General features: G+C 33.6%; 4 protein-coding genes across 6 annotated transcripts; 3 read left to right on the plus strand and 1 right to left on the minus strand.

Moving 5' to 3' along the window:
* The first annotated feature begins 505 nt into the window (after nt 1-505).
* On the plus strand, nt 506-4468 carry LOC123907396 (serine/threonine-protein kinase AFC1-like). Of its 2 annotated transcripts, XM_045957653.1 has the most exons (12): nt 506-743; nt 1307-1496; nt 2028-2054; nt 2150-2303; nt 2394-2442; nt 2539-2653; nt 2898-2989; nt 3196-3352; nt 3540-3604; nt 3700-3797; nt 3889-3991; nt 4067-4468. In XM_045957653.1, exons 1-12 carry the CDS (start codon nt 657-659, stop codon nt 4214-4216), a joined length of 1287 nt encoding a protein of 428 aa, XP_045813609.1. In that variant the 5' UTR covers nt 506-656; the 3' UTR covers nt 4217-4468. The 2 variants fall into 2 exon arrangements, with proteins under 2 accessions (XP_045813609.1, XP_045813611.1); XM_045957655.1 differs by lacking the exon at nt 506-743 and having other exon boundaries at nt 1361-1494.
* A 1409-nt stretch (nt 4469-5877) lies between these two features.
* On the plus strand, nt 5878-6864 carry LOC123904928. The gene is made up of 2 exons (XM_045954526.1): nt 5878-6164; nt 6674-6864. The coding sequence occupies exons 1-2, from the start codon at nt 5993-5995 to the stop codon at nt 6862-6864; spliced, it is 363 nt and encodes a 120-aa protein (XP_045810482.1). The 5' UTR covers nt 5878-5992.
* A 5121-nt stretch (nt 6865-11985) lies between these two features.
* LOC123906947 (protein-tyrosine-phosphatase MKP1-like) lies at nt 11986-15821 on the plus strand. Of its 2 annotated transcripts, XM_045956981.1 has the most exons (2): nt 11986-14370; nt 15243-15821. In XM_045956981.1, the coding sequence occupies exons 1-2, from the start codon at nt 12445-12447 to the stop codon at nt 15258-15260; spliced, it is 1944 nt and encodes a 647-aa protein (XP_045812937.1). In that variant the 5' UTR covers nt 11986-12444; the 3' UTR covers nt 15261-15821. The 2 variants fall into 2 exon arrangements, with proteins under 2 accessions (XP_045812937.1, XP_045812936.1); XM_045956980.1 differs by lacking the exon at nt 15243-15821 and having other exon boundaries at nt 11988-14753.
* On the minus strand, nt 15146-22089 carry LOC123906948 (coilin-like). Its single transcript, XM_045956982.1, has 13 exons — nt 21808-22089; nt 20789-20853; nt 20445-20705; nt 19882-20061; nt 19487-19523; nt 18772-18909; nt 18342-18513; nt 18192-18223; nt 17145-17552; nt 16856-16927; nt 16608-16769; nt 15745-15940; nt 15146-15636 (listed from the first exon to the last, which is right to left on the minus strand). Exons 1-13 carry the CDS (start codon nt 22036-22038, stop codon nt 15446-15448), a joined length of 2145 nt encoding a protein of 714 aa, XP_045812938.1. The 5' UTR covers nt 22039-22089; the 3' UTR covers nt 15146-15445.
* Between the last annotated feature and the right edge of the window lie 1398 nt (nt 22090-23487).

Consider the following 23487-nt stretch of genomic DNA (forward strand, 5'->3'; position numbering starts at 1 on the left):
TTTTTTTTCATCTTCATTTTTTTTTTTGTTACTCTATTATTAGTTATTATATATATATATATATATATATATATATATATATATATATATATATATATATAAGAATTTTTTTATATATATATATATAATAACAACTTTTAGTAAAAAAAAAAAAAACTTTCTTTTAAGTAAGTTCATAAAAATATAACAACTTTTAAGTTTTTTTTTCATTTTTTAAATTAAAAACCCACATTAATTAATGAGTTGACAATTAAAAATAAATAAAAAATAAATTAATTTCCATGTGTCATGCCACGTCAAGATTCTTCCATGTCATATGCCCACTTGTTGAGCCAGGGGGGTAACGCAAAAAATCTTGACATTGCAGGGGGTAATCTCAAAAAAATATTTTGCAGGGGGTAACGCAAAACTCGCCTATTTTGCAGGGGTATAACACTATTTACCCATAATAGAATTCCAAACGGTGAGTTAATGGGGTATAGAAACGAACGGTCAAGATTAACCTAAAATGAAAAAATCGAACGACGTAGAGACGACTCAGGATGAAGAATGGCGATGATGGTGTCTGATTCCATTGTTACGACTCAAGTAAGTACTATACCAAAAAAATCCAATCGATCGATCAAATTGGGATTAGGGTTTCACATTAGATTGAAATGGATTACTCTACAGAGTTTTCTATGGATCGTCGTCCTCGTAAAAGGGCTAAATTAGCTTGGGAAATTCCTCAAACCCACTCAAAGGTAACATCTTTCACTTTTTAGCACCATCATCAATTTTTGTTTTTTGGGGAAAAATCCACCGTCATAGCGATTTCAAAAAAAAAAAAAACTTATAATTTTGCGTGCTTTGAATCTGGGATTACTTTTATATTTCATACTGCATTATTTTGTTGAAGAAAAATTGGAAATTGGATTCTGTTTTTTTAGTGGTACATATCATGCATAGGTAATTAGCTGAAAATTGGTTCTATTTGCTTTATATTATTAATAATTAGCTGAAAATTGAGCATTAATTTTGTGCAAAAAATGTTGTTATGATTATGAATCTATTTTCATCCTGAAAAGAGTCTTTTTCATTATTACTTTATATTATTTTTCATTGTTTTTTTTAGCATATTATGGTGTTATGTAGCGCATAATTCAGTATGTGTTAAGAAGTTTTCTGGATAGATGTTCATTTCAGTAATTTTTAAACATTATAGAAAAAAAAATCTTAAAAATCAATGATTTAATAGAAAAGGGGGTGGGGGTGCATTTTCAATTGCTGTTTCTGTAGTGTAGTATGAGTAAGTGATTATGTGTAGGTTCATTCGGGGATTTATTGTGGACAAGAGTTTGCTAATGCGACAACAAGCTATGGAACACTGAGGGTACTTCCTGACCATGCTGGTCTTGCGATAAAGGGATTGGCTGAAAGAGGTTCTCCTCAATGGCGAGATGATGACAAAGATGGACATTACATGTTTGCGCTTGGAGAAAATTTAACTTCTCGGTGTAAATGCATTTAACCGCTATTGAAATGTTTTTCTCTATTTTCGCTTTCTGTTAGGCGTGCTTTATGCTGCTTGCTGAACATTATATGCTTGTTATGGCTGTTGTTTATACAATCGGTGCAGAATTTTATCTATTATCACTTTTCCTACATTCGCTTTTTAGTTTCAAGACTATTTTATGATAAGTATTTTTTGTTGTATATTTATTTTGTTTTCTATGAAAGGATAAATTTTTCGACATGCATGCTCAAAATGTATATTTGAAGTTTGGTTAAGTTGCATGATTACTTTACCTTTTTTAGCCCCAAAAAACGTTTCATCTTCAATATGTAACTTTACTTAAATCTTCCTGTGATCTTGTATTACTATTATATTAATAAAACCACTGATAAGATCTTTCCCTATAATTTTTCTTCTCACACTTGCCTATTATTTATTTTTTCAAAGGGGTTTTTTATCTTGATGTCTTAATTTGTAGTATTCATATTCAATATCATGTAATCCTAATGTGACTCTGTTTCTATACTTGCAGATAAGATCCTCAGGAAAATTGGTGAAGGTTATTATCATTATTATCTATACTTCTTTTCGCATTGTTTTGTATATAGAATTTCAGTATTTTCCCAACTTATGCTATCTGTTCTATGCTTTCAGGGACTTTTGGTCAGGTTTTGGAATGCTGGGATAGAGAAATGAGGGAGATGGTTGCCATAAAAGTTGTGAGGAGTGTTAAGAAATATCGTGAAGCAGCAATGTTAGAAGTTGATGTGCTCCAGTTGCTTGGGAAGTATGACAGGAGTGGCAGCCGGTAAGTTTTTTTTTTTTTTTTCTGTGTATAATGTACTACTAGCTGTGATTTAAAGTTTGTATCAATTTTGATTCATTTTATCATATGCAGCTGTGTTCAAATACGCAACTGGTTTGACTACCGGAACCATATTTGTATTGTGAGTATCTTATTGACATATGACAACATTATTTCTAAACATCACAAACATTTCTGGGGGTTAAGACTTGTCAGTGAAATTTTAATGGTCTTACAGGTATTTGAGATGCTTGGACCGAGCTTATATGATTTTCTCCGGAAGAACAACTATCGCCCGTTTCCGGTTGATCTTGTCCGTGAGCTAGGAAGACAATTGTTGGAAAGTGTCGCATGTGCGTAATTGTTACTTTCACAATTTTTATTCTTTCCAATGTTGATGATGGCCTACTCCAAAGTCATATAAATGACACTGTTTTTTAGGGTAGTTATGAACTTATGATGGTTACTTGGGGATTTAATCGATAAACTTCAACTGTTGACTTATTTGTCCCAATAATACTTTTATAAATCGTATGATTTATAATTTAAAACCATTTTTATATGATATTCATGTTGACTGTGTTGCTAAACTGGCAGTCGTGCATGATCTGCGCCTCATCCACACTGACTTGAAGCCTGAAAATATACTTTTTATTTCCCCAGAATATGTAAAAGTGCCTGACTACAAGGTATTTCTCCCTTCTCTTTTTTTGATTGAATTATATTTTTTTTTATTGATATTTCTTCTTTCTCTGTGGTCAATTTTAAAATTGTATTTTTCTCTGTTCTTCAAAAATGTGTTTGTGGTGGTGGAGCTATGATTCTGCTTTACAACATCACATGCCTAAACGTTTGCTAAAGCTTTGTCAAATTATCACAAAATCTTAAACCGCAGGTCATGTTCCGGTCACCAAAAGAGGGAACCTCTTATAAGAGGCTGCCAAAGTCAAGTGCAATTAAGGTTATCGATTTTGGTAGTACGGCCTATGAGCACCAAGATCACAACTATATTGTCTCTACTCGCCATTATAGGGCACCCGAGGTTATTCTTGGTAAGTTTCTATTTCTCCTATTTTCTTGGTAGTATGGCTTATATTGTCTCTACCAGGCACTATCAAACCAAGATCATAACTATATTGTCTCTATTACACCTATGATCTTCGTATTCACAATTTTTTAAAGCTTTTATTCTTTTGATACAGTTCAAAAGTAATTGTAGCTTGTTTAATTTTTTTCTAGGACTTGGTTGGAATTTTCCTTGTGACATATGGAGTATTGGTTGCATTTTGGTTGAGTTGTGTTCGGTATGTTGAGGTTCTCAATATAGTGATTCATTAGCCATAAAATTTGATCAAAATATACTACATGAACAATGTTATGAACTGCAAAACGGTTTCAGGGAGAAGCTTTATTTCAGACGCATGAAAATTTAGAGCATCTAGCCATGATGGAGAGGGTTTTAGGCCCAATACCTCAGCACATGTTGAAACGAGTAGAGTGCGTACCATTCCAAATTAATGAATTAGTATTGTTTTGATTCATTTGTTGATATTCTCTAACTGCTCTGTCTCTTGCTTTCCTTGCACAGCCGTGCCGCAGAGAAGTATGTCAGAAGGGGTAGACTGAACTGGCCTGAAGGAGCAGTCTCTCGAGAAAGCATCAAAGCTGTCTTGAAACTACCCCGTCTTCCTGTCTGTAACATAATTTAGTTATCCAGCACAATTTTTTCTTATTTTCCACATTCTAAGTGTTTTTTTTGCTTCCAGAATCTGGTGATGCAGCATGTGGATCACTCAGCCGGAGAACTTCTTGATCTCTTGCAGGGTCTACTTCGGTTTGACCCCATCAGCAGGATGAAGGCTCATGAAGCACTCAGGCATCCCTTTTTTACTGGGGAGCATTACCCGAGGTATTGAATATAGGGTTCATCACGTCATCGGCAATAGATAATTGGTTGTTGTGTTGTGTTTGGCTATAGATAACCGAAACATCTGTAACTGTAAGTGTTCTTTGCTTGTTGGTTCTTTTTTCTTGATATATCACCGAGTGTGGGGGGTTAATTACCCCTTTATATTTGCCTACTTTTGTAGATAAATTTATTGTGGAGGATATTTCTCCATCTCCATTTTTGTACCATTAAAATGTAATTATAAGCATTTTATTTTCGACGCGATTCTGTTTTACCAACTTGACTGTGGCTCAACAAAATGCATCAACAGGCAAAAGGAACATAGTTCTTGATTTAATGGTCTAATCAAAATTTGGTAATAATTGTTTTTCTTTTGAGCAAATTATGATTTTTTAAATATTTTATTATATTTTAAGTCTTCACAAATAATAATAATATTAAAAAATGGAAAAAAAATTACTTTTTTTTATTAAAGAAAATGTAAATAGAATATTAAATAATAAATATATAATATTGTTAAAATATAAATGGAATTATTGTGCTTTTTCTTGTAAACTTATTTATTCAATTTTTTATATTTCAGTGACAAATAATGGTCTCGTGTATATTGGAAATTTTATTAGAAATATTTAGGATAATTTAGTAAATTTGATATTCAATAGAAAGATATTAACGATATTCTCATTTTATGTATTCGTTTTATGTTGGCGGGTTTCTTTGTATGTGTTGTCCGGAAATAGGAGGACTCAATGATTATTCGTTGGTCATAACCAAAAGAAAAAATATGATGTAACATTGAAGGAATCACTTATTAGTAGTTTATAAAACTCAAAATAGAGTATATGAAAAAGACCAATGAATATACTCTTAGTAATTTGTGACTACTTTTAACAGACTCCAATTAATTTTAATAAAGTCCGATTTATTTTTAAGATTTCATTTTGAATTCTTATTGATCAATAAATTTTAGGCTATGTTTGAAAGTTTGGAGAGAAAAAGAAGAGAAGATTTCAACCGGAGTGCTTAATAGCTTGGATCCCAATAATAGAGATGGCAACGGGCGCTCATGGGTGCGGGTTTGACACTTACCAAACTCATACCCGAAATCATCACCCAAACCCAGAGGCTGTTCGGGTGGCAAAACAATACCCACGCCCACACCCATTGGGTTCGGGTTTTTTCCACCCAAACCCGCAACACATTTGAAAATAATTTGCAAATTTAATAAATTAAATTCCAACATAAACTTTGAATTAAATTACAACTAAAATTAAGGTCTTTCAAGGAAATTCAAACATAGACTTTCAAGAAATTACAACATAGACTTTCAAGAAATTAAATTACAACTAAAATTTAAGGTCTTCCAAGGAAATTGAGGGAGACTATGGGGTAATTAGGTAATTATAAAATATTTCGGGTGGGTGTATGAGTTTCGGGTGTGGGTTTGACTGATACAAAACTCACACCCATATTATCGGGTGTCATCCGAACCCAAACCCAGTCAAATCGGGTTTCGCCCGTTGACTTGGGTTTAGATTCGGGTGGGTCTCTCGGGTTTGAGTTTTTTTTTGTCATCCCTAGGGGGAGTTTGTTTCACTTCTTAAAATAATATTCCCAGGATACTGAGGCTGGAAATAAATAAACCCACGTTTGGTATATTGAAAAAAAAAAAAGTCTTGGAATAAAAAGTACCCAGGAACCTCAAACTACCCACTTTCTCCCCACGTTCTTCTCCAATTTATTCCCATGAGATGAGGGCTGGAAAATTTTGTTCCCAGGAACCATGAACCCATGTTCTACTATGAAAACCCATTTTTACCCTTTGATTTACCCGCTCAATCTTCCCTCCAAAACAATTTCCACGTTGAAACAATTGCTTTATATTCTACTAAATTGTTTGTTCATCACCAACTTGCAATTTTTTCCTGGTTCTGGGTTTCTCCTTGTTGTTCCAGGTAATATGATCTACTTCTTTTAAACTCTTTCAATTTTTCCACTCTCAGATTTGTATGTTGTTGTTTGCTACTTTTTTTCTCAATAATTTGCTACTTTTTCCACTCTCAAGTTGATTTTTTTTTTTAATATAAATTAGTGTGAGAGTATGGTGAAAGAAGCAAGGAGTGGAATAAGGGGGATATGGTTTTAGTTGATTATTGATATATTTTTCTTGGAACAGAGATGACTATCATTTGTTTGTTTGAATTTTTTTTATGAGATAAAGATACCAATAAATTACACAATTTTAGGCTAGAAAAAAGCAAAAAATCAAACAAACTCGTGGAACACCACCAACCAGGAACAACAACAATAAGTAAACAATAACCATTTTGTTTCTTCCATTTTGTTTCTTTCATGTTGATTCTAAGATATAAATATAGATCTTTTTATTTATTGAAGTGTTACTTTTGCTCTGATTAACACTGGTGTAACTGTTTAGTTGTTTTTCTGCTATGCTTATTTCTAGAACAAGATGAGTTCTTTCCAGTAACGGCAAATTCCGAACCTGAAGCTTTAGAAGATACCTTTAACAGACAACAAGATGGTGGTTCAACTGTTACTGCTAGCGGCGGCGATGTTGATGTTAATCATATGGAACTATCAACATCGTTTTCTGGAACAGAAGGGTTGCACCATTCTTTACTGGAAATCTCATAATTTTAAATGAGATTTGTTGATAATTATAATTATTAATCTTTGCAATTAGTGAACAAAAAAAAAAGTGTTGAGTAAGGTGATGGGTGGAATGAACGAATGAGTACATTAATTCTGATGCACACTTTATAATTATAATAACAATATCAGGAGTTGTGTAAAAAAAAATTGACGCAAGGAGTTGTGTAAATTTTAGACATTGATACAAACAGATTTTGAAAATACGGTGATAATCACGAATAGATTTTGTAGATCCCCAAGGTAATATGGTTGGTTTCATTGTATATACAGCAGGGGTATTTTGAAAATTTTAATATTCATTCCCAGGAATATACATCCAAAACCAAATATAGTTTAGTTATTCCTTGAAATTTTTTAACAAAAAATGTCTAGGAATAAAGTTACTAACCAAACACTTTTTTCCCTATTTTCCTGGGAATAAGGTTCCCACTTTCATATTCCAGGGAAAGTTAAACCTGGGAATCAATTGTGTATCCATGAAACAAACGCCGCCTAGGTAGTAGGTAAAACATCTTCTATTATTATTATTATTATTATTATTATTATTATTATTATTATTATTATTATTATTATTATTATTATTATTATTATTATTATTATTATTATTATTATTATTATTGTTGTTGTTGTTGTTGTTGTTGTTCAAATAACACATCATTCAATAAATTCAATAAGATATGCCCTATTTTCACTTTCACCCATAGTTATGTTCCTTACCTCTGAGTAGTAGGTCTGAATTTTTATATTCTATGTCTGTATTATATACAAAAGGCTTTGATAACAAAAATATTTTTAAGGATTATAGCATATATATACTTTCAAAATATTATTCTAATTAAGCTAAATACTAGTAAAATAACATGCCAGATTTTTTGTAAAAAGAATAGTCAGATTTAATATTTTAAATAAATATCCTTAAAAAAAAAATCGGGTAGCCTAGTGGATAATTGAGGTGTCTTAGATTCGAATCTTGACTCCTATATATAAAATGTTGTCCTTATAAAATGTAATATTGTCCAATGCAAGATGAACATACGTAAAAACTAATTGTGCAAATTAAATGTAATAAAAAAATATCAATTTGAGGAGAAAAAAACAACTTATAATAAGACCAATCCAAAATGAAAGTCAAACTTAAACATAATTTTGTCTTTATTTAAGAAAAATTTCCTCTATCCAATCTACCTCTTTTTTTTGTTTGTAAAAGAAATATAAAATATCATAGAAATTCATACACAATACAAAATTTCAATTTCAAATATAGGAGAGTGGAACGTTGTAACAAAAAAAAAAGTAGGAGAGTGGGTGAGCTTTGGCACCGTATAATGTTGTGGACACGAGAGAGTGAGTACCTAGAAGGAGACTTAGTAGAGGACAAAGTAAGGGTTGTTGAATAAGTATATTAATATTAATTATACTAAAAATAATAATAAGGTTGTAATGTAATAAGGTTGTAATGAAAAATATGGGATGATGTGAAGAGACGTGTTTACGAAGAAGATTATTCTAAAGGCGGCTTCTAGTTGCATCGCCACCCTTTTTTGACCCTTTGTTATTTTAATTCATTTTCATGCACTTCTCCTTAGCAATAGAGTTAGCAATTTCCTATTTTATTTTTAAATACTAATATAATGTTTATTTCTTTGAACCGAAAAAAATTCACTCACACAAGAATAACCCTCCCTCCTTCCTTGACCATACATGAAAACGACTGCATATTTATATAGTTTTGCCATTTGCCTGAAAACTACGTACGATATGTATATGTATGATAATTGTTATGCTTTTAAGTATTAGTAAGACACCCTTTCATAAAAAATATTGGTAAGAGACAAATATATATATATATATATATATATATATATATATATATATATATGGTAAAATGTGTTTTTCGTCATTTTAATTCGGGTAAATTTAGGTTTTAGTCTCTAAAAAAAATTATTTCGTTTTGCCTTTTTAATACAAGATTCCTTTCATTTAGACATGTCACACAAAAACGATGACATAACATGCATTTGATCTGCCACGTGTACAAGGAATGATGATTTGACATATATTTTTCAGGCAAAGTATGATTTTTGTCCCGGTAATGTGGGTGAATTTGGATTTTAGTCCCCTAAAAAGAAAATTTATTTGTTTTCCCTTGTAATATTATATTCGTATCGTTGTAGTATCTCATTTTGACACATCACACAAAAAAATTGACATGACTTCTATCTATTGACTAGACCACTGTCATGTCTGTTTTTAACGTTGATTCAATATTTTTTTAAATATGCTCTCTCTAAACTTACCAAAAGGAACATAGATTTTTCTTCTTTTGCCAAGAAACGGGACATAGAATAAAATTTCTTCTCTCAAACGACCCTAATATACTTGTAGAGAGTTTTCATCTTTTATAAAACGATTTTAGGTCTTTGAAGTTAAACCTTCTTATAGACTGTTGTTCACTCCAATGCGCCTCTAGGGCGTGTCTATGTTATAGTCCTCCTTTGTGCTAATGACCCATATGGACCTGATCCATTGCAAAATGAGCCTAGGTCGAATCCAAAACAAAGTCCTTCGAAAAAACCTACAAGTTAAACATAGTAAAAAATCATTCTAAGATGTATACATAAATTTGTGGAATAATGAAAATTGTTTCAAGAAGAAGTTCTCACTAACAAAAAATTACAGGGTGCAACATTCTTTGTTCATATGTCCTATGATTCAAAGATCAATTGCATTGATTTCATCTTCTTCACTCCAAATTTGGTTCGTATTTCATGCCCAGAGTTTGTTTTAGCAAATAATATGTCCTTGCAACACAAACTCTAATATATATCGTCTTTCATTTGAGTGCAACAGTTGCAACCTCGTTGTGTACCTCCTCACGACTACTTGTTTTTTGTGGTTTTGTGAGTTATTATTGAATTATTATTAATTAATTATTTATTTTGCTTTAAATGTTTTATTATAATATCTAGATACTTGTAATTAATTAGTTTGTTAATTGATCTTTTTTTTTTTTGATAAGATAAGGAATATAAAAAACTAAGGACCGACTACATAGGAACAAGCTTCCCTTAAGTCTTTATCAAAAAGCAAATTAATACCAGGACTAATAACATCTAACATAGAAGGGGAAAAATCTGCTTGATGATCCCTTAAAGCAAGAACGTCGGCACAAGTGTTTGCTTCACGATGAATGTGATTTATACGAATAGTCGACCCTGAGAGGTTGATAAGGTTTATGATCTCCTGGAGTAGAGGTTGGAGATGAAAAATGGAGGTATGACGATTCTGGATCATATTGATGGCATGTATGGAATTTGTTTCAAGAATGACATTTTAAGTTGCATCTCTCTCATTATCTGAAGACCAAGGAGAATTCCTTTTAATTCTGCAAAGAGAGCATTTCCTGACCCAAGCTTACACATGAAACCTTTAACAAAGTTTCCATTGTGATTTCTGATAATTCCTCCGCAAGCCGCTTGACTGTGTACATACGATCCGTCTGTGTTTATTTTGAAAAACTCAGGAGGAGGCTTTGACCAATGCATGTATTTCCGGCACGGGTTTAGAGATCGAGATGCAAGAGGGGACTTCATCTCTTTTTCAATCTGATAAGCTATGTCTATGATTTTTGAAGTGAGATGCGTTGCAAGCTCTGTCTCTCTAGAAAATACTAGTTTATTGCGATCCTTCCAAAGAGACCAAACCGAAACACCAAAAAAAGTAGGCCAATCCGTGTTGCTAGCTCCAATATGTTTAGTAGTGATGTTTCCAGCCAACCGTACAAGCCAAGACTGAAAAACTTGGCCCAATTATCTTTCGTGATGAACTGGTTCTAGTAGTTTTGAGCGTCCTCACAATCTCGAAGCATATACATTATGGTTTTCGGGTAAGATTGACATCTGGGACATGTATCATTTGTTGTCATCTGGCGGTGTGCTCTGACTACATTTGTCAGCAATGATCCATGGGCTAGCTTCCAAAGAACAACGCGAATCCTATTTGGACCTCGCCACTGCCAAACCTGATCAAAAAAAGGACTAACATTAGTATTGTCATTATCATTACTACTAAGAAATTTATAAGCTGAGTTTATACTAAAATTTCCATCCGTGGACATATTCCAATTGGGAATATCACTATTTCCGACAATAGGTGGCTTCAATTTTGCAATCAAATTACAAATAGACTCTGGGAGACGAGTGGCCAACATATTCCAATTCCAATCCCCGTCTATCACATAACTAGATACAGAATACTCGATTTCACCCATAGGAATAAGGTTTGAGTATTGATCCTCCAAGACACCACAATTTGGTATCCAAATGTCCTTCCAGAAACGAGTTCCATGACCATCATTTATCACCCATCTGATGTGAGGGTTGACATGCTCCCATGCTTTAACAATAGCTTTCCAAATGTTTGAAGAGTTACTTCGAGCGATAATATTAGGGGTAGATAGGAAACCACAATTATATTTGGCTCTCGTAACTTGAACCCAAAGCTTATCAGGATCCGCAAATCATTAGTTTACTAATTGAGTTCATATATATGACATCCAGAGCTTAATACTGTAATTAATATATTTGACATATAATATAATAAAAGTTTGATATATTAATAACTCAATATATTTAAAAAGTAATCATTCTTTTATATTAAGAATCGAAGAAAATATAATAATATTTCATGTACTAGTTTATGATCTTTCTTAAGAGAAAAATATGAATTCTAATAAATTTTTCTTTCTATCAATCTGTCATGCTTACTCATTCTAAATCCTAAGAGATGGAATATTCATCTCTTTTCTTTTTATGACATTTTACTCATCGACTTTTCCAAGTCTAATAATAAAAATAGCATTGATTACCATTTTTCATATGTGTGCATTACCATGCTGTTACTACTACTAAACGATGATGACAATGAAATTAGAAAAAAAATGAAAAAGTAGCCATGAGGACATGGCACTTTGACTCATTCCATTGCATGTGTGTGTGTGTGTAAGACCATGACTGTTGACTGTTAGAAATTCTTAGGTGGCATGGCTATGGTTTCATGTGGTCTCCACTTAACCAAACTATAAACTATAACTACAACCAAATACTTATACAACTATAACATAACATGATACTCTTTGTGCTCTCTTTGTTTCTTTTTATGTTCTTGTTCTGTTCTGATGGATTAGACAAGTTCCTAAAAACAACATGATCCTAAGCAACAAGGTCATTCTATTTTTGTAGCTGGCTATTGTTGTGTGTTTGTTTGAACTTTGAATTTTCTTATTCCATTTGTAGAAGAATGAGTCAGAGTAGACAAAAACAAAAACAAAGACAAAAACAAAGACAAAGACAAGGTCAATTGTTTTAGGTGGGAATATGGAACACAATTGTAGACTCAAAAAAACTGCAAATAACTAATTTCCATTTACTATGTATGTCTATGTCTATTACCAATCTTTTGAACCACCCAAATTCATTACCTACTCAATAGTCAAAACTATAGCAAAAATGCTTTAATGGGTTTGGATCAATTTTCAATCTTTTTCATCACCCTTTTAGCAATATGTTAGGAGAAGAAGGAAAAGAGAAACCTTCCCCTATCAGGAGAACCTATTCACGTTCAGTTTCATGGACAGATCGTTCTCCGAATAGCCGTAAACCGCCACCTGGAAATAGTAAACCAAGACCACTTTTACCACCTCTTCAACCTCTCTCAATCAACAAACGTAGCGTTGAAGAATGGCCAAGTGCTGGATCTGATGATCTTGGTGTTTGGCCTCTTCCACAAACTCCAAGAGGTTCTATTACAATCAATGAACCTACCAAAGATTTTCAGTTCAAAAGGGATAAGTTAGCTTTCTTTGACAAAGAGTGTTCAAGAATTGCAGAACATATTTACTTAGGAAGTGACACGGTTGCTAAAAACCATGAACTTCTTAGACAGAAAGGAATAACACATGTGCTTAATTGTGTTGGATTTGTTTGTCCTGAGTATTTCAAAAGTGATTTTGTTTATAAAACACTTTGGTTGCAGGATAGTCCAACAGAGGATATAACATGTATTCTCTATGATGTGTTTGATTACTTTGAGGATGTTAGAGAACAAGGCGGTCGCGTTCTTGTTCATTGTTGTCAAGGGGTTTCTCGATCGACCGCTTTGGTGATTGCTTATCTCATGTGGAGGAAAGGACAAAGCTTTGAAGATGCTTTTCAGTTTGTGAAAACTGCTAGAGGAGTCACAAATCCAAACATGGGTTTTGCTTGTCAACTCTTGCAGTGTCAGAAACGTGTACATGCTATGCCTGCAAGTCCTAGTTCTATTCTAAGGATGTATCGAATGGCTCCTCACTCTCCTTATGATCCTCTTCATCTTGTTCCTAAGATGGTTAACCAACCAGGTTCATTAGCACTTGATTCTCGCGGTGCTTTCATTGTTCATGTTCCTTCTGCTATTTATGTGTGGATTGGGAAAAATTGTAACTTGTTTATGTCATGCAATGCAAAGAGTGCTGCTTTTCAGGTCGTGCGTTACGAGGGAGTAAAGGGTCCAATTCTGAGCATCCGTGAAGATCAAGAATCACCCGAGTTTTGGGTTGCTCTTTCTGACGAGCAGCGTTTATCAGATGATTCTGATAAACAACTGGTGTTGTCTTCTGAAAAGATGGAGATTGCTAGTCTAAGGAAAGTTGATGCTTATGATTTGGATTTTGAGATTTTTCACAAGGCAGTGTCTGGTGGGGTTGTTCCGCCTTTTTCTGTAGCTAATGCTGGATCAGAAACTTGTCTTCCTGCTAAAGAACATGGTTGGGCAAGATTGAGGAAGAAATTTGCCAGTGGTGACATGAAAGAAATCTTAACCTCCCCTAAGTGGAAGTGTGATGTGATTATGGAGGAAGAAAAACAAGATTTTGTAGATGATGATGATCCTTTGTCAGCTTCACCGTCATCAAATCATCCCAGTGACTGTGGTTCCCCGGATTCCTTTGAATGTTATCCAACCAGCTTAGGCAAAGCAAAAGATACTGTTGAAGACATGGACTTGTCTGATCATGGTGTTGCTTCTTTGCTGCCACTATCTCCTTCTTTTCCTTGTTTTCTAAGCAGCAGCCCAAAATTCAATTACAAGTCGCCAACACTTTCACCTTCAAGTTCTGATTATGCAAGTTCATTTACATTTTCACCTTCCTCTACCAATTGGTCAGACCTGTCATTCATGTCTTCTCGGCAGCCATCCCCATCTGGCCACGAATCAGTTGAACCATTTTATGTTAAAGATGTGTCTTTCTCAACAAATTCCTCTTTACTTAACAGAGAAGTTCTCTCTTTGCCGTCAGAGTCATTTTCACCTGATCACACCTTGGGAGGGGAAAACTCCTATTTGCCATCGAAAGGATCTTTTCTCTCTATTGCAGCGCGAAGAGGGAGTCATATACCACCTCCGATGTTGCTAACCTCTGTCAATGAATCCTCTAAAGTTCGTAAGAACCTGGTAAGATCGCAGTCATTCCCTTTGCCTGATTTAGATGTTAATGTGATGAAAGATGGTAGTTGCAATAAATCTGATAATGAAAACAGTGGGAAATGGCTAATAGCAAATGATGCTATCATTAGTTCAGGTGCTGAACAGCAGAATGAGATTAATAATAAAGAGGATCATGGTATCATGTTGTGTAACATGATGGCTGAGCTTGAAGTACTGGAGAAAGTGAATGAGATCAGTTGAGCCAGAATTGGCTAATTTTTATATGTAAATTTGGACTCATGCTCAGACTCTATTCAGTGCATGCCCAATAAAGATTCTCTGTGTGCTGTGCACTGATTATGTTGGAAGTACAAAACAATATATAATTTATAAACAAATATTAAATTTAAGTGGAGAGCCTATATTTCTTTTGATTTTATACTGTTTCATCTGTTTTCCTATTCTTGTTCATTCATCAATCCAGCATGAAGATCTTGCTAGTAATGATGAGACAAAGTTAAACATCAATTCATCAAGCACTAATATTGAACTTTATGTATTATACAAGCAACTTATGAAGGAAACGATAGCAGAACTAGGTTGTATAAAAGATCCAGTTTTGCAAAATGTTAATATCAATCTGTTATTGATCACTGTTTACATTGATAAACAAAATGAAGTTTCAGTTTGATTGATTGGAACAATTGGTTTATTTTAACATGCTTGGTCTGAGGCACAGTCAACTATTAGTTTGTCTAACTGAAATGCATTATATGTATAAATACGGTAGACAGACTAAATATACACAATATTAACAGCAATAAATTATGTGCCACTAAAGAAGCGACTGTGTCCAAATTTTGTCTAGCAATGGATTTGATTTTTTGCTTCATTTTCAGGAGGAATGCACCTACTAACACCAAAAGCTGGACTAAGAATAAGCCCCCGAGTATTTTTCCCACTAGCATACTGAAATCAGGACATGTAGCTTGCATTACAGATGGAAATATGGGTGATTTGTTCATATATATATACCCCCAAAAAACATGTAATACTAATCCGCGGAAACGGGACATGCAGTAAACAAGGATCAGGTGTATGATTATTTCTTAAAGCCGTTCTGCGACCTTAAAAGTGCCATTGTGGGACCAAGTGCGCTGCATCTTGCTCTCTGAGACCATGGCCTATTGCCTGAAGTATCATCTTTCTTCCAGCGATCCTCCTGTGCCAGCCTGGCCTTCTTTGCTTTTAATGCCTCGTTGATTTCCTCCCAAACGTTGACTTCTCCATTTTCTGTATATAGAGAATCAACATATGTAAGTGTAGTGCAGGTGCATCAAGATGCTTTCATATTTATATATAATAAACCGTGTATTTTAAGAATCATAAAATGTACATTACCTTTAGTAGGGGCATGGCCCTCCATTTGTGGCTTTGAGCTTCCCGCAGCAATTTGATTACCCGCAAGTTTTTCATCAGTGCTATTGTTAGTTGCTTTTGTAGGAGTGACAAAAGCATTGCTAGAAGCAACTACAGTTGCCAAATCAGAGTGGCCATGCTTAATAATTCGAACATCAGCTAGAGATACATAATCGATCTGTAGAAGTAAAATACTTTGTCATTTTCATGCAAATACACGTTTCTTTTGTCAATAGACAGGTCTAATGGACATTGATTGTCAATAAGGCTTTTATGCTATGTCAGGATAGAGAGAGTAATATAAAATTAAATTATTTAAACTCAGAACAAGATGATGGTCATCTAAGGAGGAAAAATTTCTGGTAAGATTTTCAATACATCTTCTCAACTTCTGGTTTATAAAAACATAAGGACAAAATTTAGGTGTGGTTCCTAGAGTGATGTTTCGTTTTTACTATTCTTTAATCACAATTCAACTCATGAACAGTATAAATAAAACCATTTTAAATTTACATTTAACAATAAAAATTAACCCACGTAGCATTTGTTCTTAACATAAACCTTGGTAGTATTTGCGTGCTATATCGGGCAAAACTCACATGCCAATTGGATAAACTTGTAGAAACCTTTCTAAATGCGCTTTTTTTAAGGGAAGAGATAATAGAATCTTTTTTTTGTGGGGCAGTGTGACTGGATTCAAATCTAAAAATATTGGCACTGGTGTCAACATTTGTTCATCCAGTGCATAAATTCCAGTACATCTTTTTCAAGAATTCTACCCCATTAATTAAGCTACTAAGCAAAATGATTTGAAGAAAACAAAAATTAAAATGGAGTTACTTTACCTCTAAAGAACCATCTTCCTGATAAGGGGATGGATCATACTGTGCAGGTGATATGTCGTCATCTATGTCATTTATTTTCTTCCTAAAATCAAATGGAAATTCAGAAACTTGCTCCAGCCATATCTTGTTTGATTTACTATCATACTGCGTTATTTTCCCAACCTACAAGGACATGAAAGTAGTACATCTTACTTCTGATGCAAATAGTTTGTACAAGATAGTCCAAAAGCAAACTTGATAATAATTACTCTGAAGGAGGAGATCTCAGGAGTCCAAGATTCTGACAATTCAATCAATCTATAAGCAATAACATTGCCTTCCTGCAGTATATGAAGAAGCTAATTAGTAGTATATCAAAAGAATAAAAGGAAACACAATTTACAGATTCATAGCACTGAATAAAATTAAGAATTTGAATGGTATAACCAAAGCAGCTGAAAAAACTTCAAACACATAGTTGCCGGTTGATTAATTTCTTGGGTACTTAGAAGCATGAGACATGCCACAAGGACACACTTAGAAGAAGAAAATAAATACCTTAGGCAAGTCTGTATAAGGTGTAAGCTTTTCAAAATCTACGGCATCGAATGTCTGTTTTTTCCCAGAATTCTGAACAGTAGGACAGTTTTGACTGGGTTGCTCATAGTCATCCTGTTTATGGGATGAGGTCATCTCTTTACCCCATTTCTGGCCCTTATTGCTGGTAGTACCATTCCACTGAACAGCAGAACAGTCTTGACTGGACTTCTCATAGTCATCGTGTTTATGAGATGAGGTCCTCTCTTTACCCCATTTCTGGCCCTTCTTGCTGATAGTACTATTCCACTGAACAGTAGAACAGTCTTTACTGGACTGCTCGTAGTCATCCTGTTTATGGGATGAGGACTCTTTACCCCATTTCTGGCCCTTCTTCTTGCTGGTAGTACCCTTCCACTGAAATGTGTCCTGAAACATACATATAACATATACACATCAACAGGCCTGCTATGATCAAATGGCAGCATACCTTTTGAAACTCAAAAATCAAAGACAAATCCTTGCTTTCCGCAAGGTTTTGACCTTATGGCCAATCAGACATGGAATTACCATTGTGAGGTAAATTCTTGAGTAAATAATGAACATGGCCAGTTAAACTATTTGAACTATTTGGGGCCCTTCAGTTAGAATTAAGATATGGATTATGGATTGCATGAGCTGTTTTAAATGAACTAAATCAATCAAGTGCTAAAATAATGATATTAGGCAACAGTTTGATTCTTTCCGAGGTAAAGAATTTTAGCTGCTCTCAACTCTCTCCATTTACCCATTACGAACCTAGAAAAGGAACTAAAAGTAACAAGAAGTCTATTTTGGAAATTTTGTACCACGAGATTTCAAGTCACTCAAGACTGGAACATTCTGTATCCTCCATCAAGCTATAGTCTAAAAAACCCAAATAAATAAAAAACAAATGATGATACTAATGTTCAGTACAATTTTGTGCAGATTGATTATATCACATAAACATATTTGATGTTGACTCTTCAGAATAGTAAGTTAAACACAGCCAAAATTGTATATGTTACAGAGGAAGGTCAAACAAACCACTGGGAGCTGATTCTCTGGCATTGCAAGATCTGCATCAAATAGACCATAAATATGTATCATATAATCAGATCATGAAACCAACTCTAAAGTCGAAAAACACAGATACTAGTTTATAAATCTATATAGCAAAGAGGGTTCTTAAAAAACCTTTTCCATGGGGAAGAAACCGAATGTGCCCTGGCCTGATTTCCACAGGAACCATGTCATCCTCTGCTCCGCTTTCTTCATCAGATTGTTTATGCACATCAGAAACTATGCAATCATTATCTTTGGTAGGTAATTGATGATCATCTTTTTCAAGTACCTGACTCGGATGAAGCTGAAAATGTAGAGAAAATATTTTCTTTCAAACAAGTGACATAAGACAAGTGACCTTAAGAAGACTGATGTATAATTTCCACCCTTGCAATATTATGAACTGGGCATCTTACTAACCAGACTATACACATATAAACCAACGAGTAAACAAAACCATATACAGCAATTATCAGTAATAAGTAGTATCAAGAGTAACCCATTTCCAATCTCCATATAAAAGGGAAATGACCTCAGCAGTAATATTACTAGATCAGATTACCTTCTCCTTCTGCTTCTCCTTATCGTTATCCTTCTCCTGATTGTTATCCTTATCCTTCTCCTTCTCCTTCTCCTTTAATTTTAGTTCCCTCAACCATTTTCTCTTGGCTTTTTTCCGTCGAGCACTTCTGCTAGGCAACTGAGAAAATAAAATAAAATCAATAAGTTAAAGCGTATAAATTTGAACACCCCCTCATTCTGTGAAGGGATGGGCTGGCAAATATAATATGAAGTATCTAGGAAGATGGTCCATGAAAACATAAATAACTAATTTAATAAGCATCAATAATCTCCAAGTGCCATAGTATACTTGCTTGAACTAAATATGAAAGATATGCTGCTTTTATTATCTCAGGAGATGAGTATTTTAATTTTTACTGGACTAAAATTGACCCTCCATATACACAGAGGACATCCAGTCTCCGAACGAATTTTAGATATCAATTTGGTCACTCAATGTTTCAAATGGAGATCAATTTACTCCCTTGTTATCTCTTATGATATCAATCTAAGTACCGAGTTAATGGTGATTTTACGCTAGAGGACAAAACTTGTGTTCAAGATCTTTGGAGTCTTGATGCCTTGTGTCTTTGAAGGCTAAATTTCAATTTGAATATTTACTCTATTTTATTTCAGACCCATTGATCAACTAATCAAGGTAATAGAAGCTTAGTTAAATGTGTATCAAATTTCAAAACCATTAAATAAAACAGTACCTTTTTAGTTTCACATTCATCGTGGGGCTGAAGAGACCTACATGAAATATAGAAGAAACAGAAAAGGTCAATCTTATTTTCTACTTTCAATATGCTGGAAACATACATCATCATTGTGAGGAACAAGGGTCTAAATTTGGAAGAAAACAAAGGATTCTATAGGAGGAATCCAGGAATAAAACAGCTTATACATGAAAATTGATTTCTTACTTCAAGAAAGCACATCTCTCAATCTAAAACCATAGATAGAAAAACAAGCACGCAACAAATTGCCCGTGAAATTTTATCAGTTAACTATCTTGCCCAAAATGGACCAAATATACACTGTAATTCACAATTAGAAATGGAATATGTGTGTGTGTGTGTGTGTGTGTGTGTGTGTGAGAAAAATGCACCTTGTTTCATCGCTTGTTGACCCACTTTTGTCATTTTTCTGACTAGATAAAGTGGATGACTTGTCAATGTCCTTCTTGGCACGACTCACTTGGTGGTGAGAACAGTCTTTAAAATTTCCATTTTCCTCCTCAGGAAGGACAGCTGTGTTTTCGGTAGTAGACATCTTAATCTTCTTCTGACTGAATAGAAAAAGAAATGGAATCAAAGTATCAAACTAAGAACTCGATAGTGTTTACATACACAAATAACTACTTCATAAATTCCAAAGTCTAAACTAGCGATAACTACAAAAGGGAGATGCCAAAGTAATGTATAAACTTGAAACTTGAAAAAAAATTAAAATAGAAGTGGAAAAATAATGCCTGCTGCTCAATATATCCCCCAAACCCCAGACAAAGAGATTGGCCAAAACATGTTACATGGCAAACATATTATAAAAGCATCCTTACAAAAGTCATCACTTCAATTAAAACTAGATTCTATATAAAAGATGAAACTCATACAACTCGACAAGTCTGTAAGCTTGCAGGCACTAACAGTTAGAAAGTGCAAGGAAACAAACCTAGGACTCTTGAGTTTCTTCGACGCTTTTCTCTTCTTTGAGTTTGCATTCTCATCCGGTTTAGTTTCCACATAAACTACATCTTCAGATTGATCATTGTCACCGTCATCATCTTCGGAAAGACTTTCATATTCTCCCTTTTCCTCTTGAAACCCCTCAATTGCGAGAAGCTTTGGACCCTCTATAGATTGATTCTCGCGTGTGTCAGATAACAGCATTGCAGATTTACTAACAGTCAACGAGCTTCCTTTTCTTTTCACACTACCATATACATACACATACATGCAATAAGCATAAAAACTATATAGACAGCATAAGAAATCCAACCATTCAATAAAACTCACCACACAATGTCTTTATCCTTCAAAATACAAGTCGACTCAAATGATGGTAAAACAAAGCCATCCATCTGCATTAAATTTTGGGGGTAAAAATATAAACAATAGCCAGTTAAAATGACATTTTTAATCATGAAGGTGTTTTATTATCCAACTCATTTAGGGCGTTTTTAGATAAACAACTTAATCAAGTGTTTATTACTATAAACGCTTATCATATAGTAAGTGTTTGTATATAAAATGTTTCTATAACAAAAAATAAAATAAAGTATACTATTTTCAAATAAACTAGGTGACCTATAAACTATAAAATGTTTTTGTAAGCTATCTTAGGCTTTGTTTGGCAATGCCAAATTTTGAGCTTATAGCTTATAAGCTCATTTTGAAGAAAAAAAAAACTTGTTTGGTAAATTTTTTTCTCTCGATCTTATAACTGTTTTTTACTAGCTTATAGGTTATAGCTCATCATTTTTCCTTCCAATTTTACCCCTGTCATCTTACTTGAAAAAAATTTAATTTTTTTTTGTCATTTCATATTTATAAGCTAGTTCAACCGTCAGTTTTACCAAACACTACAAAGGGCCCGTTTGGAATAGCTTATTTTTGAGCTTATGCAAGGCAGCTTATGCAAATAAGTAAGTTTTTAAGTTAATTTGTAAGTTCCTACTAAGAAAAATTGTATTTTTATAAGCTATTTTTTCATAAACTTCTTTGAAAAACTTATATATTTGCATAAGCTATTTTGCATAAGCTCAAAAATAAGTTGTTCCAAACAGGCCCAAATTCAACCAGCTGGCTTATAAGCTATCCGCTATTTTTTACCAAACAGGGGCTTAGAGAACTCATGAAAATAAGCTAAATGCAGCTTATGACACCTGCATGTCATAAGCTATCACAAACAATGAAATAGATACTTATTTATACTAGTAAATAACCTAAAAAAAAAAATTAAAAATTCAAACTTTGAGTTGTGATGAATAAAAGATGAATGAATAGGGCATGCAAGAATGAAGAAAGAGATGTACCGATAAGGTGATGCCATCGGGACATGTGCGGTTGAGACGGAAAAGGTTTTGAAGATGAGAGGTGAGATCGGAGATGGTAGTGAGATTGGGTTTTAGAAGAAACCAGCAACGCTTTAAACCTTCTTTCTTCTTTGATTTGGTGAGAATGCGACGATCGTCGAATAGTAATCGGAGTCTTACTTTGTCGGACATCGTGGTGAATGTTGCGGCTTTGTTAGTCACAGTCACCATTTTTCTTAAACCCTTGCTTGATAACACTGCTCTTTCTTCACTCTTTTTCGGTTTAATTAACTCTTTTTTAATCAATTTATAAATATGAAAAATATAAAGTATATTTAATTTTAGAGAGGGATCCGTTAACTCAAGAATAAATATTGATTAAAAAAACAAAATTTAAGATGACAAAGATAAAATTAAAAGAAAAATCTATATTATAAGTAAATCGATATTATTATCAAATATATCTCTAAAATTGTAAAATGTCTATCAAATACTTTATTGTTGCGTTAACTCTGTTTGTTTTAGTGACGTGGACGTTAACTGAGTACATGATAACTGCAACCTAGACTATATGCCACTGAGTCTGATTTGAGTGAATAGCCACATCATATGGGGTATTTGACCGAAATTCGTAACAAATATAACATTCCAATAGTCATCTTTATATTCCATTTGTGAGAGTTTTGTTCATCACTTTAGTGGTGTTTTCTTCTCCATTATTCTCCATTCGAGCATAATGGATGGTGGAATTGGTTATTCAAATCGCACGAAAGTGAAAGAAACAAGAAGCTCTTCTTCCATGGATGAATCTAAGAACCCTAATTTTCTTGTATTTTAGTTTTTGAATCAAAACTTTGGCACCCATTAATGTGTATAAGTTTGTATTACGTTGTATTTTAAGCATAATTAGTGTTATTATGAAAATATAATAGTCAAATTAATCTCTGCAATTTATAACTTACTGTCAAATACCTCCTCAAAATTTACAACTTAAATGCAAAATCCCCCAAAGAATGATTGACAATGACAATGACTGAATGATGGACGATTGACGATATTATTCTCCTATTCTTCATATGTGAAATAGAGAATAAGTGAAGGGTACGTTAACATGGTACTATGCAAATGTTGCAAAATGAGTCTCGTCCGGGAGATGAGTGTGGGAGAACAAAAATGAACACAAAACATATTGAAAATAGTTGTGCGGAAGGAAAATTACACAAGATGGCTAAGGTTTATTAAATGTATTTTAGCGTTTTTGGTGGAAGCAAAATTTATGGGATAAAACTGGAAAAGGGAAGAAAAAAAATTGGTTTAATCCTTCGAACCAAACAATTTGCTCTAGTTCAACAAGTTTTCCTACCTAGTTTTTTTTTATTACTTTTTCCACCCCTTTGCGCTAACACCAACTTTAATTATCGCTCAAATCGATCGACCGCAAGATTTTGTTTATGAATTTTTCCACTAAGATTGAAACTCGAATTCTCCCGAATAATTTATCTTAGGGGAGACTCATTAACCACCTGAACCCAATATCAAAACTAGATCTTTTACTATCATTTTTGTTCTGTCATCCATGTTGAATGATTGATAGTAAAATAAACAGTTTTAAAGAGGAAAAAAAAAAATCATGAATGAATAATAACATCACGAACAAGAGGAGTTTGATAGCATCTAAAT

The sequence above is a fragment of the Trifolium pratense genome, linkage group LG2, assembly GCF_020283565.1.
Source record: "Trifolium pratense cultivar HEN17-A07 linkage group LG2, ARS_RC_1.1, whole genome shotgun sequence".
Taxonomy (NCBI): Eukaryota; Viridiplantae; Streptophyta; class Magnoliopsida; order Fabales; family Fabaceae; genus Trifolium; species Trifolium pratense.